The 25,214-nt window shown below is 45.2% G+C and overlaps 1 protein-coding gene across 1 annotated transcript; it reads left to right on the top strand.

Moving 5' to 3' along the window:
* The first annotated feature begins 3,667 nt into the window (after positions 1–3,667).
* Positions 3,668–25,050, top strand: LOC114782642 (plexin-B1-like). The gene is made up of 37 exons (XM_028968526.1): positions 3,668–3,761; positions 11,000–11,078; positions 11,244–12,351; positions 12,693–12,875; positions 13,506–13,634; positions 13,938–14,038; positions 14,120–14,255; positions 14,330–14,486; positions 14,956–15,064; positions 16,750–16,858; positions 17,869–18,000; positions 18,079–18,201; positions 18,293–18,386; positions 18,462–18,628; positions 18,712–18,863; positions 18,932–19,037; positions 19,136–19,272; positions 19,364–19,540; positions 19,645–19,834; positions 20,027–20,272; positions 20,351–20,527; positions 20,617–20,765; positions 20,903–21,003; positions 21,093–21,310; positions 21,452–21,630; positions 21,715–21,781; positions 21,930–22,076; positions 22,239–22,404; positions 22,676–22,779; positions 22,905–22,989; positions 23,076–23,239; positions 23,329–23,489; positions 23,811–23,958; positions 24,038–24,102; positions 24,186–24,261; positions 24,334–24,408; positions 24,489–25,050. The coding sequence occupies exons 3-37, from the start codon at positions 11,257–11,259 to the stop codon at positions 24,591–24,593; spliced, it is 5,730 nt and encodes a 1,909-aa protein (XP_028824359.1). The 5' UTR covers positions 3,668–3,761; positions 11,000–11,078; positions 11,244–11,256; the 3' UTR covers positions 24,594–25,050.
* Positions 25,051–25,214: the final 164 nt, after the last annotated feature.

Raw genomic sequence — 25,214 nt, 5'->3', positions numbered from 1 at the left:
AATCTCTTGATTTTTGACGGATAAGTAACTAAATCCTCTGGATTTCTGACGGAGAACTGAAGTAAAATCTCTTGATTTCAGTAAAATCTCTTGATTTGTGACAGAGAAGTGAAGTAAAATCTCTGGATTTCTGATGGAGAAGTGAAGCAAAATCTATTGATTTCAGTAAAATCTCTTGATTTTTGACGGATAAGTAACTAAATTCTCTGGATTTCTGATGGAGAAGTGAAGTAAAAACTCTTGAATTCTGATGGGGAAGTGAAGTAAAATCTCTTGAATTCTGACGGGGAAGTGAAGTAAAATCTCTGTATTTGTGACGGGGAAGTGAAGTAAAATCTCTGGAGAAGTGAAGTAAAATCTCGGTATTTGTGACGGGGAAGTGAAGTAAAATCTCTGTATTTGTGACGGGGAAGTGAAGTAAAATCTCTGTATTTGTGACGGGGAAGTGAAGTAAAATCTCTGGAGAAGTGAAGTAAAATCTCGGTATTTGTGACGGGGAAGTGAAGTAAAATCTCTGTATTTGTGACGGGGAAGTGAAGTAAAATCTCTGTATTTGTGACGGGGAAGTGAAGTAAAACCTCTGGAGAAGTGAAGTAAAATCTCTGTATTTGTAACGGAGAAGTGAAGTAAAACCTCTGTATTTGTGACGGGGAAGTGAAGTAAAACCTCTGGAGAAGTGAAGTAAAATCTCTGTATTTGTGACGGGGAAGTGAAGTAAAATCTCTGTATTTGTGACGGGGAATTGAAGTAAAACCTCTGTATTTGTGACGGGGAAGTGAAGTAAAATCTCTGTATTTGTGACGGGGAAGTGAAGTAAAACCTCTGGAGAAGTGAAGTAAAATCTCTGTATTTGTGACGGAGAAGTAAAGTAAAATCTCTGTATTTGTGACGGGGAAGTGAAGTAAAATCTCTGTATTTGTGACGGGGAAGTGAAGTAAAACCTCTGGAGAAGTGAAGTAAAATCTCTGTATTTGTGACGGGGAAGTGAAGTAAAATCTCTGTATTTGTGACGGGGAAGTGAAGTAAAATCTCTGGAGAAGTGAAGTAAAATCTCTGTATTTGTGACGGGGAAGTGAAGTAAAATCTCTGTATTTGTGACGGGGAAGTGAAGTAAAACCTCTGGAGAAGTGAAGTAAAATCTCTGTATTTGTGACAGGGAAGTGAAGTAAAACCTCTGTATTTGTGACGGGGAAGTGAAGTAAAATCTCTGTATTTGTGACGGGGAAGTGAAGTAAAATCTCTGGATTTCTGATGGAGAAGTGAAGCAAAATCTCTTGATTTCAGTAAAATCTCTTGATTTGTGACAGAGAAGTGAAGTAAAATCTCTGGATTTTTGATGGAGAAGTGAAGCAAAATCTCTTGATTTCAGTAAAATCTCTGGTTCTTCTGATGGAGAAGTGAAGCAAAATCTCTTGATTTCAGTAAAAATCTCTTGATTTTTGACGGATAAGTAACTAAATCCTCTGGATTTCTGACAGAGAAGTGAAGCAAAATCTTTTGACTTCAGTAAAATCTCTTGATTTGTGACAGAGAAGTGAAGTAAAATCTCTGGATTTCTGAATGAGAAGTGAAGTAAAATCTCTGGATTTCTGATGGAGAAGTGAAGCAAAATCTCTTGATTTCAGTAAAATCTCTTGATTTTTGACGGATAAGTAACTAAATTCTCTGGATTTCTGACGGAGAAGTGAAGTAAAAACTCTTGAATTCTGACGGGGAAGTGAAGTAAAATCTCTGTATTTGTGACGGGGAAGTGAAGTAAAATCTCTGTATTTGTGACGGGGAAGTGAAGTAAAATCTCTGGATTTTCTGATGGAGAAGTGAAGTAAAATCTCTGGATTTCTGACAGAGACGTGAAGTAAAATCTCTTGATTTCAGTAAAATCTCTTGATTTTTGACGGATAAGTAACTAAATTCTCTGGATTTCTGACGGAGAAGTGAAGTAAAAACTCTTGAATTCTGACGGGGAAGTGAAGTAAAATCTCTGTATTTGTGACGGGGAAGTGAAGTAAAATCTCGGTATTTGTGACGGGGAAGTGAAGTAAAATCTCTGGATTTTCTGATGGAGAAGTGAAGTAAAATCTCTGGATTTCTGACAGAGACGTGAAGTAAAATCTCTTGATTTCAGTAAAATCTCTTGATTTGTGACAGAGAAGTGAAGTAAAATCTCTGGATTTCTGATGGAGAAGTGAAGTAAAATCTCTGAATTTTTGATGGAGAAGTGAAGCAAAACCTCTTGATTTCAGTAAAATCTCTGGTTCTTCTGATGGAGAAGTGAAGCAAAATCTCTTGATTTCAGTAAAATCTCTTGATTTTTGACGGATAAGTAACTAAATCCTCTGGATTTCTGACGGAGAACTGAAGTAAAATCTCTTGATTTCAGTAAAATCTCTTGATTTGTGACAGAGAAGTGAAGTAAAATCTCTGGATTTCTGATGGAGAAGTGAAGCAAAATCTCTTGATTTCAGTAAAATCTCTTGATTTTTGACGGATAAGTAACTAAATTCTCTGGATTTCTGATGGAGAAGTGAAGTAAAAACTCTTGAATTCTGATGGGGAAGTGAAGTAAAATCTCTTGAATTCTGACGGGGAAGTGAAGTAAAATCTCTGTATTTGTGACGGGGAAGTGAAGTAAAATCTCTGTATTTGTGACGGGGAAGTGAAGTAAAATCTCTGTATTTGTGACGGGGAAGTGAAGTAAAATCTCTGGAGAAGTGAAGTAAAATCTCGGTATTTGTGACGGGGAAGTGAAGTAAAATCTCTGTATTTGTGACGGGGAAGTGAAGTAAAATCTCTGTATTTGTGACGGGGAAGTGAAGTAAAACCTCTGGAGAAGTGAAGTAAAATCTCTGTATTTGTAACGGAGAAGTGAAGTAAAACCTCTGTATTTGTGACAGGGAAGTGAAGTAAAACCTCTGGAGAAGTGAAGTAAAATCTCTGTATTTGTGACGGGGAAGTGAAGTAAAATCTCTGTATTTGTGACGGGGAAGTGAAGTAAAACCTCTGTAGTAAAATCTCTGTATTTGTGACGGGGAAGTGAAGTAAAACCTCTGGAGAAGTGAAGTAAAATCTCTGTATTTGTGACGGGGAAGTGAAGTAAAATCTCTGTATTTGTGACGGGGAAGTGAAGTAAAACCTCTGTAGTAAAATCTCTGTATTTGTGACGGGGAAGTGAAGTAAAACCTCTGGAGAAGTGAAGTAAAACCTCTGTATTTGTGACGGGGAAGTGAAGTAAAACCTCTGGAGAAGTGAAGTAAAATCTCTGTATTTGTGACGGGGAAGTGAAGTAAAATCTCGGTATTTGTGACGGGGATGTGAAGTAAAATCTCTGTATTTGTGACGGGGAAGTGAAGTAAAATCTCGGTATTTGTGACGGGGATGTGAAGTAAAATCTCTGTATTTGTGACGGGGAAGTGAAGTAAAATCTCGGTATTTGTGACGGGGAAGTGAAGTAAAATCTCTGTATTTGTGACGGGGAAGTGAAGTAAAATCTCTGTATTTGTGACGGGGAAGTGAAGTAAAATCTCTGGAGAAGTGAAGTAAAATCTCTGTATTTGTGACGGGGAAGTGAAGTAAAATCTCTGTATTTGTGACGGAGAAGTGAAGTAAAACCTCTGGAGAAGTGAAGTGTCCCTCCTTCTCCTCCCTCCTTCTTCTCCTCCCTCTGCCCAGTCGGAGCTCCAGAGAAGCGGCCGTCACGTTTGCCGGTAAAAGAGAATAAAAGTCGCCGGTTTCACCGGACCGACGTCCGTCTTGGTAAGAAGGTAAGAACTGTTCGGTATGAAATATTCCGCGTTTTAACCTGTTGCGGCGATTGTGCTGTTAAAATAATAATAATGAATTAAACCGCAGTTGAGAATAAAGACCAGACCAGCTTGAGTTTGTGCTTCAGGGTTCTAATTTTGAATTAGGCTGTTTAGGGGTTTTTCTTTCTGAATTGATGCTTTATGTAAATTCTACCCTCACATACTGTCCGTTTCTACTCAGATGTCTCTTCTCATCCTTATCATCCTTTTATCAAGAATGTCTGGAATAGAAGAACCCTCTAACAATCAGCCTATACATGTTGTAGGAAATGTCACCTCGTTTCCAGATTGTGTGCTGCTCTGGTTGTGCCAGTTACACCTCTATTTACATATAAACTATATTTCTGGGGTCATAATTAAAAATCGTAAAATTCCTAATGAGTATGAACTTCTGCTGTTGGAATCTGGGACATGAGGACCCCTGAGTGCCTCCAGGGGGACTGTCCCTGTAACTCCTGATTGTCGGGGCTATATGCTGTAAATGTAATAATGGAGGAAACGGGTGTATTTTATGGGTCACTACTATAAATGCTGCATGTGAAGGATTTGTCGGTTCAGTGGCGACTGTTTCTGCTCATGACGTCTGCGGTGTTCTATTCGGGGTCGCCCACCCAGGGTGTGTGTTTCATCATCCTCGCGCCTCACGTGCTCCCATGTTCTTCCCCACTTACTCCTGCTGGACGCTGGACGTCTGCTGCGAGTTGACACTGTAAATAAGCCCCTTTCATTCATGCTGAGCTACACCGAGAAGAATCTTTTCCAGCCGCCGGTTCTGTGGGCCACGGATGGGTGGAACACTGCCCTGACAGAGCAGCTCAGCAGCAGAGGACCTCAGTAGAAGCCCACAGGCAGAGACACACCCACTCATGGAGCTGTTCGGGACCGGGCTGGGCTAAAAATAAAGCAGAGCGCCTGGTGTGAACGATGTGCTGATCCTGGAGTCGTCATCTGAAAGGTTCTGCAGGACGAGCTTGCTCCATGCTCCTGTGCTCTGGCACTTGTTGTAGCCACTTGTCCTGTTCCCTGTTGAGAAATGCCAACTATTTGAGACGAGGCTGCCTGGGTGCCCAGGCCTGGCAGCTGTGCCAAGTGAGCAGAGTTCACACCCCTCATCTCCAGAACGTTTATTAAAATCGTCTAATCGTCATGGTCATGCTGCTGGAGACTGGAGGCTCTCATCATCTGCCCCTGGAACTTTAAATGTGGATGAAAGAACCTCGTTTAGGGTCTTCTCATTACCACAAATTTAAAATGTGAAATGTCATCCTAACATGGCACGAAGATGCCCGAGCTGATGACAGGATTGGGGCAGGTTCATTATAAAGTTCATGGACAGACCTTCAAATGGTCACTAGATGTCCACAAGCCCTGCGCAGCTGTCACATCACATTTCTTGTCTGGAGGTCTGAGGAGCCCGCAGCAGAAGCATACGCTGTGAATAAAACAGCCTGTAATGAATGACTAGGAGCAATGTCTTTAGTGGGAGTAGAAATGTGAATATGAATATGTGGATATGAATGTGGACCATTTATTAGGTTTGACTCGTGATATTTGGGAGTGATAATTGATAAATTTTTTTATTATTCTTTATTTTCTCCGTTCTGCTCTGATCCGTACACATTTTCACCAGATACGAAGATAGATTTACTAGGTTTGGGTTGAAGCCTTTGTCTTGATTTTGAGCGCAGATGTCGTGGAGGAGTTTCAGACTGATTTGGAGTCGGTGGTCCTCAGGACCTTCATCGTGACCCAGCGTCTCCTCCTTCCATCAGCCAAAGCGGAAACTCGTACTTCAGAGCTCTTCTATTCTGCTCGCTTTCCTTTGGTCCTTTTGACTGGGACACAAACAGACAGCTGTCTCATTCGCCTCCAGCACCTGCAGACCCCCACCCACCACCACCACATCCCAAGACTTGGCTTTGCTACTTGGCATCCATCGATCAGGAATGATTTTTTTCTCGGCATGTATTGAGAGCTCAAGATTAATCACTCACCATTGTGTGTGTGTGTGTGTGTGTGTGTGTGTGTCGTCCACCCACCCTCGATGCCACATTAGAAGTTTGCGCCGTTCTTATTTGCAAGCTGCTGGCGAGGACAATGAGGGTCTCAGAGGGAGGACCATTGTCTTTCAAATGAAGCTGTCCTCCTGCCAACCCTCCAACAGAAGGCGGTGAAAGCTGCGGCCTCCTGCATGGAAACAAAACTGTCATTCCTGCAAAGAGAATTTTGTCAGTACTGATCTTTCACAAAACTGACATTTTTACGATCAACTTTTTCTGAGTTGCAGAGGAAATAAGGATTTCACAGTAAGAGAGATTTAACATCATTCAATCATTTCTCATTTCTAAGTAACACAAAAGAAATGGGGTAGTGGGGTAAAAGAATAATACATGTAAGTGTGAAATTCAAGTAGTGCTATTAACCATCAAAATTAACCATTTAATTATTTTCAGAATTTACATTTACATTATTTACCAGACACCCTTATCCAGAGCGACTTACAATCAGTAGTTACAGGGACAGTCCCCCCTGGAGACACTCAGGGTTAAGTGTCCTGCTTCTGGGTTTGAACCTGGGTCTTCTGGTTCATAGGCGAGTGTGTTACCCGCTAGGCTTCTACCACCCAGAATAATCAATCAGAAATTGTCATATTGTTGATTTTTATTTGAATCGTGTACATAGCTCTTGGGAATTGAAATAATTAATATGTTGGGTAATGATGGGTAACGTCATAATTCAGCATTAAAAAACAGAATGCATGTGAATGGAATGTATAGCATTAGATGCCTTCGTAGCTACATTCACTTATAGTTTGTATTATACTGTCACGACTCGGGGCTGAGGAGTGAAGGAAGAGCAAAGGAAACTGCCAAAAGCCGTAAACAAGAACAGACCTGAAGGCATGTGTTGTACTGACAGGAACAAAACACACTAAACACAAGGTAAGGAAGTCCACGTTAAGGTGGCAGCACCTACTGTCATGGAGTCCTGGTCCATCAAGCCTACCTGGTTTCAGCTGGCATGGACCAAGTGCAGGAGCACCCACCCAGGCTTCTGGGCATCACGTCTAGTGTTTTTAATTGAACATCTAGTGTTTGTCTGAAATGTTTTAATTCACTTGAAATGCACTTTTCATGTCAGTAAGATGTGTTTTCTGAGGCCTGTCTGGAACATCTGATAACAGGAATGTTCTACGTTCTGTTTCATACATGGGCCTGAACTCGTATTTTTCACTTTTTCACTCCATCCTCCAGTTTATGTGGCAGTCATAGAAACTGAGCCATGCTTGTTCTGGACTGCAGCTCCAGTGTTCAGCATCCTGTTTGTCCACAGTGGGGTCAGTAAATGCACTCTGTGTTAAGAACTCTGCTTATAAGAGCCCCTCTGTGCTGCTGGCTGAGGTGACGCCCACCTTCCGAGCATCATGGGTAAATAAACAGAGCGGCGTGGCAGAGCCGACAGGTCGTTAGAAAAAAAGAAAAAAACCATACTGTCTGGTAGCACATGCGTAAATAGATTATGACTTCGGTTTATCTGGAAATGCTGGTCCTGGTCTGCAGATTCCAGATCGTCTGCCAGACAGCAGCAGATTATTGTAGGGTACTTGTACAGTTCTGGACCTGTTTCAGGGTGGATGGCTCATTTTTTACAGTGGATACGTCTGTTTTGGATGAGGTGTTGCTGGATGTGTATGTGGAGGGGTGTGTTGTAGGGTAGACGGGTGTGTTATATGGATTGTGTGTTGTAGGGTGGACGGGTTTATTGTAGGGTGGATGGAAGTGTTGTTATGTGGAGGGGTGTGTTGTAGGGTGTATTGTGTGTTGTAGGGTGGAGGGGTGTGTTGTTATGTGGAGGGGTTTGTTGTTGGGTGGATTGTGTATTGTAGGGAAGACGGGTTTGTTGTTGGGTGGATTGTGTGTTGTAGGGAGGATGAATGTGTTGTTATTTGGAGGGGTGTGTTGTAGGGAGGATGAATGTGTTGTTATGTGGAGGGGTGTGTTGTAGGGTGTATTGTGTGTTGTAGGGTGGAGGGTGGAGGGGTGTGTTGTAGGGAAGACTGGTGTGTTGTTATGTGGAGGGGTGTGTTGTAGGGTGTATTGTCTGTTGTTGGGTGGATTGTGTATTGTAGGGAAGACGGGTTTGTTGTTGGGTGGATTGTGTGTTGTAGGGAGCATGGATGTGTTGTTATGTGGAGGGGTGTGTTGTAGGGAGGATGGGTGTTTTGTTATGTGGAGTGTGGGTGTGTTGTAGGGTGTATTGTGTGTTGTAGGGTGGAGGGGTGGAGGGGTGTGTTGTAGGGAAGACTGGTGTGTTGTTATGTGGAGGGGTGTGTTGTAGGGTGTATTGTGTGTTGTAGGGAGGATGGGTGTTTTGTTATGTGGAGTGTGGGTGTGTTGTAGGGTGTATTGTGTGTTGTAGGGTGGAGGGTGGAGGGGGTGGTTGTAGGGAAGACTGGTGTGTTGTTATGTGGAGGGGTGTGTTGTAGGGTGTATTGTGTGTTGTAGGGAGGATGGGTGTTTTGTTATGTGGAGTGTGGGTGTGTTGTAGGGTGTATTGTGTGTTGTAGGGTGGAGGGTGGAGGGGTGTGTTGTAGGGAAGACTGGTGTGTTGTTATGTGGAGGGGTGTGTTGTAGGGTGTATTGTGGTGTTGTAGGGAGGATGGGTGTTTTGTTATGTGGAGTGTGGGTGTGTTGTAGGGTGTATTGTGTGTTGTAGGGTGGAGGGTGGAGGGGTGTGTTGTAGGGAAGACTGGTGTGTTGTTATGTGGAGGGGTGTGTTGTAGGGTGTATTGTGTGTTGTAGGGAGGATGGGTGTTTTGTTATGTGGAGTGTGGGTGTGTTGTAGGGTGTATTGTGTGTTGTAGGGTGGAGGGTGGAGGGGTGTGTTGTAGGGAAGACTGGTGTGTTGTTATGTGGAGGGGTGTGTTGTAGGGTGTATTGTGTGTTGTAGGGAGGATGGGTGTTTTGTTATGTGGAGTGTGGGTGTGTTGTAGGGTGTATTGTGTGTTGTAGGGTGGAGGGTGGAGGGGTGTGTTGTAGGGAAGACTGGTGTGTTGTTATGTGGAGGGGTGTGTTGCAGGGTGGACGGGTTGACAGGTCTGTTTTTCAGTTAAAGTGAAGTGATGTGATACACAGCAGCACAGCACACGGTGCACACAGTGAAATTTGTCCTCTGTATTTAACCCTCACCCTGAGTGGGCAGTGGGCAGCCATGACAGGCGCCCAGGGAGCAGTGTGTGGGGACGGTGCTTTGCTCAGTGGCACCTCAGTGGTACCTTGGCAGATCGGGATTCGAACCGGCAACCTTCTGATTACGGGGCCGCTTCCTTAACCGCTAGGCCACCACAATTTTGGACAATTTTGTGCTGATTGGTTTTACAATGAAAGAGTTGAGTGAGTTAACATCAGCTGTGTGGGTCAACTGTCCAGCTGCTGTCATCAGTCAGCTCTCTGGAATGTCCCTTACGAGGAATGTGTGTCCAGACACCGACCTACTGCCCTGTACTGTGGACATTGTGGGCAGAAGCTCAGATTTCAGTCATTATTATTGCTCATTCGATCATTATTATGACTTTCATTCACATCTTCACAGAGATGGAACTGTGTCTGTCAGGACTGTGGTCACATGATCTTGTTAAAGAATAATATCTGTGAGGTCAGATGATTTTAGTGTCTGCGTTTCTTGTGGAAAGTGGGATCCTCAGTGATTATATTTGTTAGATGAGACCTACTACAAATATGGAAATATTTGTTTTAATTTGCTTCCTATAAGGGATCAGTTTATTTTTGAAGCTTTTAATGAAAAAGTAAAGCAACATGTCATATGATAAGAATTATAATTGGAATAATATATTTTTTTATAATATAAATAATATCATTTGTAAAATGTATGTCGTTTGCTGTCGTTTAAATGTAGGGTTTGAGATAGAAAGCCTCTTCTCACTGACCGCCTCCTCTGGTTTCCCCAGCAGCTGAACTCTGCGCCTCCATAATGAAACACTCCCCACTGCTCAGACTAAGTAGCTCTCAGGTCGCAGATCTGAAACAGGTGCAGAACCCCTGCAGGGTTTATTCAGACGCTCTTTATTATTTATGATTGGGCTCAAGCCCCACTGGTTCTTGGTCTTCACTTGGCAGACCACCATTAATAAGAGAAGCATAAACCCCCTTAAAACATTTATAAAAGGAGACACCACAGGACAAAAGGAAGACCTGTTTCTATCTATCTATCTATCTAACTGTCTGTCTGTCTGTCTGTCTTACCGTGCCTTCTCTGCAGGTCATGACCTAATCTTATGAGTTTCTTAGACCTCATTAGGTTGGATTTTGGGACTAATGGTTGTGTAATCTGAAGTTAGAGGAGAAATGTGCATTGGATGTTTATGGATGGAAAGCTGCGTTGCGAAAGGGTGAGCAGATCCAGGCCCAGAAGAGCTTCAGCAGGCCAAGTGAAACAGGAAAATCAAAAGGTCAATTATCATCCATCTGAACTTTTTTTCAAGGATAATCGTAGCAAGTGAGAGTGTGTGGAATTGGTGAGGGTCTGTTAAGAGCTATGGCCATATATGATTTAGCAGATGAAAAATTGTCCTTCTGCAGGAGCCCTGAGGGCTGGACTCTCCCCTTCCTGGGATCACTTGCAAGGAGGCCGAAGCTTCTGGCTCACATGTCTGGAATGCCTGAAGTGTTTTTCTGCACCGTCCACTTGACTGAATAAAATGATAAAGTACTATAAGCAAATAAAGCTTGTTGCACCAGCACATCATGTCCCATGAATACTGCAGGCTGCATTAGGCGAGTATTGGACTTTTGAGCTTGGATGAATAATATTATCATGGAGCACTACATGCACGTGTGGCCAAGTGCCACTTCCTCCTGGGTCTATAGATGAGCTCAGTAAGTCACTGAGGGCCTTTCTGTCACTTTCTGAAGGTCCCCAGAGCTGTGAAGGGAGCCTGTGTCCTTTCAACACAGGCGGGCAGTGCAGGCTGGTGGGAGACTTCCACACTTCCGTGCCTTCATGAACAGAAGTGAGGTGGTGACAAGTCGTTCATGGTCACATCTCTGCTGTTGTTCATTCTCTTCACCTTTATTATCGCTGATAAAGTTCAGATTGTCATCAGCCATTTTATTTAGTGCCTTTTCATTGCACTCTGATCTACACTTGAATTGCATTCATTATATGTTTCCCTTTAGATTAACCTGAAAGAAATGCACTGCATCACTCAATAACCGACGGACAGACGCCTTCTGCTATCAAAAACTGTGGCAAATGGTGAGAAATAGTTTTTTTCTGATATAAAATACAAATCTCAAAATCCACCATTTCTTTTTTACTTATGATCATATCAGTGTTTTATCATGTTATGATTTCATGAGAAAGACATTCTACCGACAGATAATGGCTGGAATTTGATTTCTCTTCTCTCCCTTTACTCAGTGTTTGAATTGCTATGGCTTTCATCTGTATCCTGCTCCCATCCATTCTCTTGGGTGCCACTGGAATCCAGGCCAACCTCACCTACCCTCGTTTCTCCTCAGCTGGCACCACCTTCCAACACCTGGCTCTGCACCCTGATCCCTCAGTGGGCACCATCTACATCGGGGCACGTGACCGTCTCTTCCAGCTCGATGGCCTGGACGGCTTGCGGCTGGTGCAGGAGGAAAGAACGGGTCCCGTCTGGGACAGTAAGGACTGCCTGCCACCGGTAACAGAGACCAGCTGCCCCCATGCCAGCCAGGTGAGCAACCACAACAAGCTCCTTCTGGTGGATCCGTACTCCATGGAGCTTATCACCTGTGGCAGTGTCCACCAGGGCACCTGCCAGAAACGGAGCCTCGCAACGGTGAGTGAGGTGCTCTTCTTGGCCGAGAGGCCTGTGGACACTCAGCACGTGGCGGCGAATGACCCAGCCGTGTCCACCGTGGGACTGGTGGTGCGGCCACGGCCAGATGCGGCTGCCGTGCTGTACGTGGGCCGGGGCTACACCGGCAGCCAGCCGCCTATCTCCACGCGCCACCTGACCACAGAGCCCATCTTCTCCTACGAGGAGACAGCCAAGCTGACCGTGGCGGGCCGCCAGTCGGAGTATGACCACCACTTTGTGACCACGTTCTCCCAGGAGGGGCACATCTACTTCCTTTTTTATCGTAGAGACCTCAAGGGGGTTTCAAGGGAGTACCGCACCTACGCCGCTCGGGTTTGCGTGGACGACCCAGCTTACTACTCGTATGTGGAGGTGCCCCTCCTCTGCCACTCCAGGGCATCAGGGAAGAACTACAGTCTTCTGCAGGCTGCACAGGTTGGCCGCAGGAGCAGGGTGGGTGTAGACGGCGAGTGGCTGGTGGGCGTCTTCTCCACTTGGGTGAGCTCCAGTCTTGGTCCAGGAGAAGAGTCTGCTCTCTGTGTCTTCTCTCTGAGGGAGCTGGACGCTCGGATGGACTTGACACGAGACCTGTGCTACACCCATCTGGGCGTGCATGAGGATGAGGGCGAGGTGGCATACATCGAATATGACGTCAAGTCCAGCTGTGCCAGTCTGCCAACAGTAAGGTTTTTGTGAGATATGGTTTTTTGGATGATGATCTGCTTTGACTTATAGTATGTTCATCCAAATAAATCCACTGACATTTCACATTAATGTTAAGACTGTTTGCTTGTTTTCTTTTAAAGGGCCAATTAGACATCAGACTATGTAAAGTGAAGCAGGCAGACACAGAGGAACAAGGCCAGTAGGCTTTAGGATTGTAACCTCCACGTTATCCATTATATCTTTGATGGAAATATGAGGAATCTGTATTAATGAAGTCAGATGTTTCATGTTGTTTACAGCAGGGGGAGTGAGAGGGAGGCTCAGTGAGAGTCAACAACGTTGCTTTTTCCCCCTAGAACACCCTGAGGGCGTACCCCTGTGGCTCAGACCACACCCCTAGTCCAATGGCGAGTCGAGTGCAGATTGAGGCGGAGCCACTGTTGGACAGCCCTGATGCTCGTCTTACTGCTGTGGCTGTGGACATGAGAGACGACCACACCGTTGTGTTTTTGGGTGACTCTAAGGGAAATGTGCATAAGGTGATGAGTTATGAAGATTATGAGTAATATGTGTATGTGTAAGTGTATACTCTGTATGTGTGTGTGAGACCCCTCTCAGAATTCCACCACATCCCCACAGAGCAGCAACACACACACACACATGCTCACACACATACACAACAGCCTGGCATATACAACAGCCCATATATATGATTCTTCTACTCCGATATAATCACCTGAACACACAGGTCTCTCTCTCACACACACACACACACACACACACACACTAACACACACACACATTAATACAGTTGATGTAGAGTAAGGGAGAAATGATTTCCTGTGCAGGTAACCAGATCTGACTCTGAATCACACGTAATCGTGTTAAACGCAGTCTGTGAAGCTCTTAGCTGAAGGTGTCTGAGATGTTTAACCATGTCACCTGTCCTGCAGATTCAATTTCTCACATCAGAATTGGATTTGGTGAAATCTACTCCTGCAGTGATAGGATGGAAGGGACATTAAGCACATTTACAGACGTATCGTGTTGCATTTCTGTACAGACCCATGTCTTTATTGTTCTGAACAGTTAGAAGTATGAGTGCTAGAAATAATATGAGGACCAGTCTTGTAAACGTGTGTTTCTGTGGAACAATTCTGTGTCTGTAGGTGTTTCTTGGCAGAGAAGGTAGAGCTCAAATGTACGCTACCATCCCCATCCTGCCAGACTCCCCAATCACCCCTGACCTGATCCTGGACCATGAGCAGAAACACCTCTTCATCATGACCAGCAATATGGTGAGCATTCAGATTGTTGCAAGTCTCCTTCTGAACCCTGTTGAAGGAAAATATATTATAGCCGCCGTTTATTGTGATTAATGGGTACACACCCATTCCCAGCGTAAGATTGTGTCAGCGTGTAAAGATGGGTTGGAAGATGTGTGTGTTTGTGGGACTAAATGTCTTGATATGGTTTATATGATTATTATGATTATTATTAACAATTATTTTAGATTATTAACATATTTAAAATGTATAGAGTTTCTATCATCAGATAGCTTTGCTGTCTGATAATCCTAGTTGTGATGCCACTACATGCAGGTGGAGAAACGTCCTGTGTCCGAATGTGACTCGCATGTGGACTGTCCGTCTTGTCTGGCATCACATGACCCATACTGTGGCTGGTGCATCCTGGAGGGGAGGTGAGTCGACTAACATCTCAAATCCAAATTCACACACGGAACCGAATTTCCTCCAAATGGTTCTCTCCTCTCTTACTTCAGGTGTGGCCTGCGTTCTGAGTGTCAGAGGGGGTCACTGCAGGGTCACTGGTTGTGGAGTTTTGATGGTCAGCAGCCACAGTGTCTGACCATTGCGTTGATGAGCCCCCAGAATGCCAGTCATGGGGAGGAGACCAGTGTACGTCTAAGCAGCACACAGTCCAGTGCAGGTCACTTATTCAGTCATATTTACTCTTTTCTTCTGCTCGCCAGGTTCTTCTGGAGGTTTCTGGGCTACCCCGCCTGTCTGAGGGGGAGTCATACGCCTGCGTCTTCCACCAGCTGGAGACACCTGCTGTCACCCAGGACACCACAGTCACCTGTACCACACCTGATAAGAGCAAAGCGCCTCCTATTGGTCCAGGAGACGGTGAGTAAAGCAAGATGAAATCCTTATAAATTCCTCAATTTATCGTCTGCTCTTGCAAGGAATCTGATATGTTTGCTGGATTCTCCACAAACTTCTACCTGACCTCTGGTTGTGGAAAGATATTCTGGAATGAATTCAGATGGAATGACAGCTTTTAAGCTTTTGGGCCAAAGCTATTGTCTTTACTTTTTCTTTGTATTTTTTTGTGTAAATATTGACTTAAATGAATGTTCTGTTTGTTTGGTGTTTTATGGTTTTAATTTATCCACTGAATATTAAAGTACGTAATGATATGAGTTCCTGTCATCAGTCACCTGTAGCATTAATGAAAAATAAAGCACCTCACGTTATACACTCCTATTTCACAAAATAACACGTACCACACCTACCAGAACTAAACCGCATGTACCAAGCCAACACCACACACACCACTGCTGTCCGGTTAATGTATAAATGTTTTATTGTCCAGATTCTGTGATGGTTCGCCTGTATCTCCGCTTCCTCAACGTCACTGTGGCCATGCAGGACTTCAGCTTTTATGACTGTGGTCTTGTTCAGCGGCACATCCTCCATAAACCGTAGGTGCCCAACAGGAATACTGGCCTTTTAATCCATGTATGTTTGTGTATCATATGACAGAAAATCTGAAGTGGCATAGAAGAGGCAAAGAGCTCAGCTGTCTCAGCACATGCCATGCATGCCTGCATGGTGGGCAGCTGAAGACAGCAACAACATTTATTTCTTATATATCACAAAATCACATACAGTTGACACCCCCCACATTTGAGGGAGCTCATTTTTTGTCGTAATTTATTTCGTTTGGGTTGGTGCCACTTCATCCAAGGTTTTGGAAAAAGTAACAGTGTGAGAGAGTTTTACTTGACTGATCTTGACGGTGCTTACTGCAATATTGTAGTTGAGTATCAAATCCAGAGTGTGGTTGAGGCAGTGAGTGGGTCCAACAACATATTGTTTCATTCCAAAAGACTCCAGAATTTAATGCAGTTCTAAAATCATTATTATTCTCCATGTGTATATATAACGAAGATTGCTTTTTCTGTAGATGAAACTGCAAATTCGTTTAAGAATAACATTACCATGACTTTAATCTGTATTACCATGATTTCAAAGGATGTAGCTTTCCTTGAGTTTGCTGTTTTATGAATATTGGTGATATTTTCATTAATACCATTTGTACATGGACAATGATCTTTTTTATAACCTAGAGGGGTGGGCTTGGTCCAAGCTAGATATTCATTATATGTTTCAATAAGGCAGATAAAATGCAGGGAATGATCGTTAATAATGTCCCCAATGATTTGATGCAAGGAATCTAATATTTAACAAGCTGATATCCAGCTCACAGACTGCTAGAATCAGGTTGGGTAGCTTTATTTTGTACTAAATTATTTTGGATCACTCTGTTTTCTGCCTGGTCTCAGCTCTAGTAGGTCATGTGTTTGGAGAACTAAGACCACGAGCCAAATTTCTACTTCCAAGATGGACACCATCACATCTAAAAAGACCAGGCTTTGCCCAGAAACTCTGACAATTATTAATAAAGCCCACTTAACAGACAGACAGCTATTTAATTCCATTAATCTATTACATGTGGGGCCAGAGCATATTATTGCCTCAGACGTCTGTTTTGGTGATTCCCGATTGTCTTTTCCGTACATTGTTAGTGCCATTTCTATTTCTAGCTTTAGCCAGCACTTTAACATTTCCTCTGATGTCAGGCGCTCTGGCTCCAGGAGCTGTTTTTCTGTGAGATTCAGCGGATGCCTTCCTGAGTGGGGAAAATCTGGCGAAGGATGGTCCTTGTGAGGGAGATCACCAGGTTGCCCTGGGATCTTGGGATCTACAGGGCTAGTGTGGAAGCAACTTGCTTGTGTCTAAAAAGAATTGAACATCTCTGACTCTGCTTGTATGTAAGCTCTGTATACGCTCTTTGGACAAATGAAATTCTCAGTGCTGACGATGGAAAAGTAACTATACATGTTGAATTAGGGATGAGACCTTTTTACTTATGTATTACGCGACAGTGAGTGTGAATAGATTTTTACATGAGATGTAACAGTATTTACCTTTGCATAACATTACATGTTAATAAAATGTATTTGCAGCAAGTAAAAGTAAAAGTAGGAATCGATACCGGCGTGGAAAACAGCAGGCGAAAGCAGCGACATTCTTCTGATTAATTTATACTGTTTACGGAAGGCTAATGTAGAAAATACACAGAGCTGTCGGATTTCGTTTTTAGGTGTACTGGGTGTGTAAGCAGCCAATGGAAATGCAACTGGTGCATTCATCAGCACATGTGTACACACAAGCCAACTTGCAGCCATGGCGTGATCATTTTCAACCAACATGTAAGTTTTAAAGAGGGTCCATCACACCCAGCTGACGTGCCTTCATGTCCATCTCATGATTAGTTTGTTTTTTTGTCTTTCTTGTGTTAATTTAACTCATGAATGCATCTTAAGTTATATTGTTGTGTTTATTTCCCATCATCATGTCCTTCATCCTGTGAAGTTCACACTCCCAACTTCTGCTCCTCCCTCAACTAAATCAGCAACAACTACACAATTGTCTTTAGTCACACCCAAAGAAAAAGCCATGGTTGCTATGACAACCCCACCTGTAACTCCTCCCACTATGCCAGAGCCTAGCATGGTCTCGCCCCCAGTCCCAACAAGCACAGTTCTGCTGCCACACCTGGTCCACCAGAGTACAACCATCACCCAGAGCAACTCCAGGGGTCTCCAGCCAAACCAAACCAGTGAGTCTAAACCCAGTTCAGAGGTGGAGTTCAGAGAGCAGGATGTGGAGGAAGCAGTACTGAACAATGTGACTCTTGTCATGGTAACCACGAAAGACCCTTTTCATGACCAACCTGCTGTGGTAAATCCATCCACTGGCACAGATGCCTTCTTTACCACCACTCAGACTGACCCTTCACTGGTTGCTATGGCAGCAGAGTTTGAGGAGGACGGCGCCCTGCCCCAAACAGACATCTCTGCGTCTTCAGCTGGCGCTGTGTCCTCTGGGCAGGGGGAACTGGACGACCCTCAGCATGTCCTCCCCCATGCTCATGACCTTGACTACCTCTCTGACTTTGATGACTTTTTCCTGTCGGTGAGTCTGTGCTGCCATGCGAAGCCCAGTATGAGCCATACACATACAAATATTCATCATAATAATCCCATCAGCCCTGCAGAACCAGTACAGCTGCTGGATTATGTGGCCTGTCTTCCATATACACACGCCTTTTCATTTATATTCATTCATTCATTTGCGCAATGTAAATATTATGCTAATATAAATTTGCGTAATGCAGATAAAAATCATCTCAGAAAGTAATTGTCTATGTGGACAGGAGAATGAAGAGTTTCTGGTGATTAGTGGTGCCTCCGCCTGTCCCTGTATTGAGAGAATCCAGGGCGTCTCCCTACTGCCGGTTAGTGTGGACAGAAAAATCACCCTGACGGGGCGGAACCTGCATCTCTATAAGGTAGAGCAATGTCCAGACTTCCTGTTAGTTTCCTATACGTCCTGACGCCCCTGTTGAAATGCTTCCTCGTGTCCTGAGGATGAGGACCTGGACTACGAGTGTGTTCTTGCCGTTGAGGAGCAGGCGGTGGTGGTGGATGCGTACGTGGAGGCGGATGAAATGCAGCCTTCCCTCTTCTTCATTACCTGCCAGCTCCACCAGGTCTTCCACTCTTCTCTGTTTTGGTGTGTGCTGATGCTGTGGATGAATGGCTGAAGAATTCTGTCCTCCTTGTTTTGGTGTGGTGCTGCAGTATTCCTATTTGGCTCTGGTGGAGGAATATGATGCCAGGATTTCAGTAAGGAGGAGGAACAGCTTCCTGATGGACAGTGCTCAGGATCTGCATGGTAAGATGTTCTGCAGCTCTTCTTCTTGCCTCTAAGTGCATCCGATGCTGTGTGTGACTGTACGTGACCCTGCAGTGACCTTGTACAACTGCTCGGTGGAACGGTCCGACTGCAGTCGATGCCTCACGGCAGATACTCGATACGACTGCGCTTGGTGTGGAGGGACACACCCCCAATGTGTCTACAGACACTCCTGTCCAGACAACACTGAGGAGATCTGCCCAGCACCCATCATACACCTGGTAATCTGGTCTCTTCACCAACAGGCGCACTTTATGAATGTTTCGGGCACTTTTTTTCTTATTCTTCAGCTTCTTCGTTGCAGGTTGAACCGCTGTCTGCTCCCATCCAGGGAGGCACGGTCATCACCATATCTGGGTCCAACCTTGGACAGAAAGCAGAAGACATTCAGAGTTCTGTCATGGTGGCTGGTGTTCCTTGTCATGTTCTTCTGAGCCTATATGAAGTCTCATCTCGGTACTGAAAAGGGTTTTAAAGAGTTGAAGTGTGAAGATGCACAATTTACCTACACTTATTATGTCCAGGATTGTGTGTGAGACCACCGCCAGCGAGGGGGAACGGAGTGGACCAGTGTTGGTTGAGGTTAAAGGAGGTGGACTTGGGCTCTCGGCTCAGAAGTTTTACTATCAGGTAATGCTGCGTCATCTTCTAATTTGATATGGCTTGATTCAGATGTGGTGGAAATGTCACACCTGGACGTCCAGGTAAAACCTGTTTTTGGACCACAGGACCCTGTGCTGTCTGGTCTATTCCCTCAAAAGGGGCCGATAGCAGGAGGAACTTCACTCATCATCACTGGCCAAAGGCTGAGGACAGGTCATCTTGCCGAAGTGACGGTTCTTGTCGGAGGAGTGCCCTGCTTTGTGTGAGTTTTAAAGATCCAATCCAAGTTCTGTCCAGTTCAGGCCAGTTTTGTTTGTTTCAGTTTTGTTTGTTTCAATATGAAAAATCTGCAGCTCCTCCGAGATCCAGGACCATCGGATCGAATGTGTGACTGGCAGCAGCAACAGAACTGGGGAGAGTGGGGTAGAGGTTAGATTTTCTGGGATAGAGCGTCATCTACAGGCAGTTCATTATCACTACAGCCTGAACCCCAACATTACACAGGCTGCACCTTCTCGAAGCTTCATCAGGTAGGACCCACCACCATCTCTACATTACTGCTACGCAAATGATCAGTGTGGTAAATCGTTATAGTTTCCTGCTGAAGCCTACTTCTTCTCCATTGTTCTGTCAGCGGTGGCCGGGTGATTCGACTGACTGGACACAACCTGGATGTCGTCCAGGAGCCACGTATTCAGGTGACTCTCCTGCCCCTACAATTACGCTCACAGAAGAGGAGGAAGACTGGACGTCCTGAAAGGAGGCAACGGAGGATAGTTCCAGATCCAGGCTGTTCTGAGGGAATGCTGTGTGAAATTAAACAGGTCAGTTGTTGTCTGTGTGTGGATGCTTTTAGCTTCTGAATTTTCACCCAGGAAGCGGTTCTCAGTAAGTCGGGGTTTTTTTTCTGATGCTGAAGCCAAATCAGCAAATTATAGGACCTTCAGAGGGTCACAGTCCCTTGTTGGGCATGGTTGGAGAACCATGATTGATCTTCACGTCCTCTTTCTTGTTAGTTTGAGGAACGCTGCATGGTGAACAGCTCCTCCTTGATCCTGTGCCATACGCCAGCAGTTGGACCTGAAGCCTGTGATGCATCGGTGAAGGTAGAATTCCTTCTAGACAGCCTGCAGTTCAGCTTTGATGCTGTTGGTGGTGGAGAGACCTTCAGTTACGAGCAGAACCCCATCCTACAGCCACTCAACCAGCACAACCCCAGCAAGCCATACCGCCACAAGCCTGGCAGCATCATATCTGTGGAGGTAGGAGGCTCTTGTCCTCTAACCTGAAACAGTCATCAAGTTATCGCAACCTGATGGGTTCTGTCTACTGTTTATTAGGGTAACAACTTGGACTTGGCCATTTTTAAAGAGGAAGTGGTGGCTCGAATTGGAGAAGATTCCTGTGGCGTCAAAACTCTCACCAGGAACCATCTGTACTGTGAGCCACCTTCCCATCAGCCCTTGTCACTGTCAACCAAGAAGTATGAAGGTCCAGAGTCCCTCCCTGAGTTCACTGTGAGGGAACTTAATAAAAACAAGTCATGTTCTTGTGTTTGCCATGTGATTCTCCCTGTGATGAGTCTCTCTGTCCTGTTGTCTCTCAGGTGAGAATGGGGAATCTAAACTTCTCGCTGGGAAAGGTTCAGTATGACACTCAGGGCCATCCCACCTTCCCTCTGGAGGCCCAGGTGGGCGTTGGGGTGGGAGCCTCCATTGTAGCCCTCATAGTTCTGGTCATTGTGCTCATATACAGGTACGTATGCTGTCCAAAGTTCTTCAGAGCATTCATTAACAGTCTTTCAGGCCTGACATAATGCTGCAGTTTCTTCTGCTCATTAACCCAATTTGAGTCTAAATGAGTTTTGGAGGACAATTCTTTCATTCTTACAGGAGAAAAAGCAAACAAGCTCTGAGGGACTACAAGAAGGTTCAGATCCAACTGGAGAACCTGGAGACGAGTGTTAGGGACCGCTGCAAAAAAGAGTTTACTGGTAAAGACTGTAATGACTGGATGATTTTTATTATTATGTTTATACAGAGAAGCAATATAAAGATCTGTGTATCATCTGCCTCTTATTAGACTTGATGACTGAGATGATGGACATGTCCAGTGATCTGGTGGGGTCAGGCATCCCATTCCTAGACTACAGGACCTATGCAGAGAGAATATTCTTCCCCGGCCACCAGGAACCGCCTCTGCGCAGGGGTCTGGACGTGCAGGAGGGTCGCAAGACGACAGTGGAGCAGGGCCTGGTGCAGCTGTCCAACCTGCTCAACAGCAAACTCTTTCTAACCAAGGTAACCGAGCTCCATCCTTACTGGTTCATACCACTACAACAGCAACAACATTTATTTCTTATATAGCCCAAAATCACATACAGTATGTTTCAGTGGGCTTACCCGATGTGACATTTTTTCCTCTCAACAATTTTTTGGAAGTTCATCCACACTTTGGAGGTCCAGCGTAATTTTTCCCCCCGGGACCGTGCGTATGTGGCTTCTCTGCTGACCGTTGCCCTGCACGGAAAGCTGGAGTATTTCACCGACATACTGAAGACGCTGCTGAATGACCTGGTGGAACAGTACACAAGCAGGAACCCCAAACTCATGCTCAGGAGGTGAGACCGTCTGGTACAGAGGAAATCACACGGTGAAAATCCATACAAGCGACACTGAACTCGTCTGTTTCCTCCTGATTTCAGAACCGAGTCCGTCGTGGAGAAGCTGCTGACGAACTGGATGTCGATCTGTCTTTACTCCTTCCTCAGGGTGGGCTGCATCTCCTGACTGCTGCTGTCTATCCTACATGATAGTCTTGTTGAATGTGTGAGACCATGAACCGAAGTGCTCTTATATCCATAATATGTAGAAGTGGATGGATCCTCGACTCCAGTAACACTCCTGATGTTCTGTTCAGGACTCAGCAGGAGAATCCTTCTACATGCTCTTCAAGGCCATTAAGCACCAGGTGGACAAGGGCCCAGTGGACGCTGTGACGGGGAAAGCCAAGTACACCCTGAATGACAACCGTCTTCTGCGTGAAGATGTGGAGTACCGCATCCTGGTGAGACACACACACTGAGATGGCCTGAGATTGTGGACGTGGTCACCTTGTTGGACAGCGTAAAGTTCACACTATTTTTCATCTGCTGCCTGTCATGAACCTGTACAAGTTCATTCAAACGAAACCAGATTAACTGGTTAGTTTGTCCATCTCCCACTCCAGACCTTGAATGTCCTTGTGTCTGGTGGAAGTGCCGGTGAGGCCCAGACTGTCCCCACCAAGGTCCTGGACTGTGACACCATCACACAAGTGAAGGAGAAAATTCTGGAACAGACCTGGAAAGGCACTTCCTTTTCCCAGCGGCCCTGCACTGACTCCCTCCACCTGGGTAAGAGTTCACTTCCAGGTTCAGCCAAAGTCATGGATTTTTAAATCAGGACACATCTCTGTCATGTATCATTGTTGCATGAGACCTGAGGAGGAGGAGGAGTCCCCTTTTTGAGTCTTGGTTGCCCTCAGGATTACTTTTTGCTCTGTGGCCTTTGGGTGCTCATTATTGGGTGCTCATTGGGTGCTCATGTGGCCATTGGGTACTCTTTAAGCTGCTGCCAATGTACAGTGTTACAGTTCTCATTTTTTCTGTCAATGATGCGGTGAAGAATGGCGAGCAGGGATGGCAGGACACCTGATTTTGTCTGATGAAGATGTGACATCAGTGGTGCAGGGGTCATGGAAACGCCTCAACACTTTACAACACTACAAGGTCAGCTGACACCATGATACCAGGGCACGTGGTCGCACATCATCACAAGGTTTTTTTGATGATGACATGTTTATTGAAGATATTTGTTTTGAAGCGCATGCTCTGTTTTGATGTTCTGTCACCAGGTGCCAGACGGCGCCACCGTGACTCTGGTGCCTCATCACAGCAAACACATTCATCATGACAGCCATGACTACGTACCAGGCGAGAGTGAGTACTCCCCCTAAAGCACCTCCAAGACCACGCGGTATGAAGACCATGGTCTTCATACCGCGTCCCTCCTTCCTCGCTGTTAGAGACGCCGATGCTGGAGGACGGTGATGAAGGTGGGGTGCTGCTCTGGCACCTGGTGAAATCCAGTGAGGAACCAGAGCCCAAACAGCGGCGGGGCAGCCTGATGGAGCGGGAGCGGGCCAAGGCCATCCCTGAGATCTACCTCACACGCCTGCTGTCAGTCAAGGTGCAGCCAACACACTCCGCAAACACACACACACACACACACAGACAGACAGACAGACAGACACTAAGCGTGCTGGTTCTGTCCTGCAGGGGACTCTGCAGAAGTTTGTAGACGACCTCTTCCAGGTCATTCTGAGCACCAGCCAGCCGGTGCCACTGGCAGTCAAGTATTTCTTCGATATGCTGGACGACCAGGCCCTGCAGCACAACATCACTGATCCTGAGACCGTGCACATCTGGAAAACCAACAGGTACTTCGTCTGGTCCAGCAGCATGTTCACCCTTTCACTCTTGAAATATTGATACTTTCCTGTTTTGGGATTTATTCTCCATCCATTTTCAACATTCGGGATAGATGGATTTTGTGAAGATATGAAAGTAGCTAGACTCACATTGAACTTGTTTGATGCAATAAAAGCTTGAGTAACCTTCTCAATGGTGGTAAAAATGGTGGTTGTTGTTGTTGTAGTTTTCTACTCTGTACTAGACACCATCTACCGGAATCAAATTCCTTGTATGTGCTTGCACTTACTTGGCCAATAAATATGATTCTGATTCTGAAAACTCAACAGTTTACCCCTGAGGTTCTGGATCAACATCTTAAAGAATCCTCAGTTCATTTTCGACGTTCAGGCTTCAGACAACGTGGATGCGGTGCTGTCAGTTATAGCTCAGACCTTCATGGACTCTTGCACCCTCGCTGACCACAAACTTGGAAGGGTAACATCAGATCCTCCCGTTTTTCCATGGAACATTGTTGCGGAGGTGCAGGGTCTTCACTTCTCCTTCCTTCCTTCAGGATTCCCCCATCAACAAGCTGCTGTATGCCAGAGATATCCCACGCTACAAGCAGATGGTGGAGAGGTGAGCAGGACCAGACCTGCAGGTAAATGACCAGTGCAACAGCTACTTCTAACCCCACTTCTCTCCTGCTCCTGCTGCTGAAGGTACTACGCTGATATCCAACAAACCATTTCAGCAAGCGACCAGGAAATGAACTCCGCCCTGGCAGAGCTGTCCAGGGTCAGTCTCACTAAAAATCCCGCTGGTTTTCCAGCCTCCCCCTCCACCTCTGAACAGTCACCTGTTTTGCAGAATTGCTCTGGAGAGATCACCTGCCTGGTGGCCCTGCAGGAGTTATACAAGTACATCAACAAGTACTATGACCAGGTGAGGTCCCAAAACTGGCACTGTACTGGTCTCCTGCTCCTGCATCTCTCCATCACCACCTCCTTCTCCTCCTCCTCCAGATCATCACGGCACTAGAGGACGATCCCAACGCCCAGAAGATGCAGCTGGGTTACCGTCTCCAGCAGGTTGCTGCCGCCGTGGAGAACAAAGTGACGGACCTTTGACCTTTGAGTGTAGACTGTAGAGTGAAGAGAGTCAGAAGCCTGGTAAAGACAAAATATATTCTGTTCTCCTGCAGCTTCGCTGGAGTTTAAAAAGGATCTGAAATCATCAAGAGTTCCTGTTCTCTGACGGCCAACTGCTTCTTTCTTGTCTTAAATACTTTAACTTGATTTCTAATTTCATTTTATCGTGAGGCTCATTTAAAGAACAAGTGGGAGGAGCCTGGTTATTTATTTATTTATTTATTTATTCCTGTCGGAATAAAGAGCTCATGGTGCGAGAACTTCCCCTGACCAAACTACATTTGATTTTGTATGTGAATATCAGAAATATGTTTTAGATTGTGCAGCTGATGCATGGAGCAGAAGAATTTTTTAATTTTGTAAATAGAGGTGTAATTATCTCTCATTTGCTTCTGAAGTGAAGTGAATTCATGCAACATAATTAAAAAAAGTTTTATTGAAATCTTATGAATGATGCTTTTGATTAAAACTGCACCTCGCTGGTTATGAAGCATGTGTTCTTGTGTGTGAAATCCCTCCTTCACATCGTCTGGGTTCAGTGGGATCTCAGCAGTGATCTGTGGTGGCGAAGTTCTTTGTCTGGTGGAATGTTGTGGTGAC

Source organism: Denticeps clupeoides, unplaced genomic scaffold (genome assembly GCF_900700375.1).
Source record: "Denticeps clupeoides unplaced genomic scaffold, fDenClu1.1, whole genome shotgun sequence".
Taxonomy (NCBI): domain Eukaryota; kingdom Metazoa; phylum Chordata; class Actinopteri; order Clupeiformes; family Denticipitidae; genus Denticeps; species Denticeps clupeoides.
The sequence above is the reverse complement of the archived record's forward strand: the minus strand, read 5'-3'. Positions and strand labels throughout refer to the sequence as shown.

What these genes read in the sequence shown, in the direction of transcription:
- LOC114782642 (XM_028968526.1), top strand. Translation starts at nt 11,257, where the DNA reads ATGGCTTTCATCTGTATCCTGCTCCCATCCATTCTCTTGGGTGCCACT. An exon ending in CGGCACATCCTCCATAAACC is followed by an intron (nt 15,065 to 16,749) that starts GTAGGTGCCCAA and finishes TTTCGTTTTTAG; the next exon opens with GTGTACTGGGTGTGTAAGCA. An exon ending in TGCTGTGTGAAATTAAACAG is followed by an intron (nt 19,835 to 20,026) that starts GTCAGTTGTTGT and finishes CTTTCTTGTTAG; the next exon opens with TTTGAGGAACGCTGCATGGT.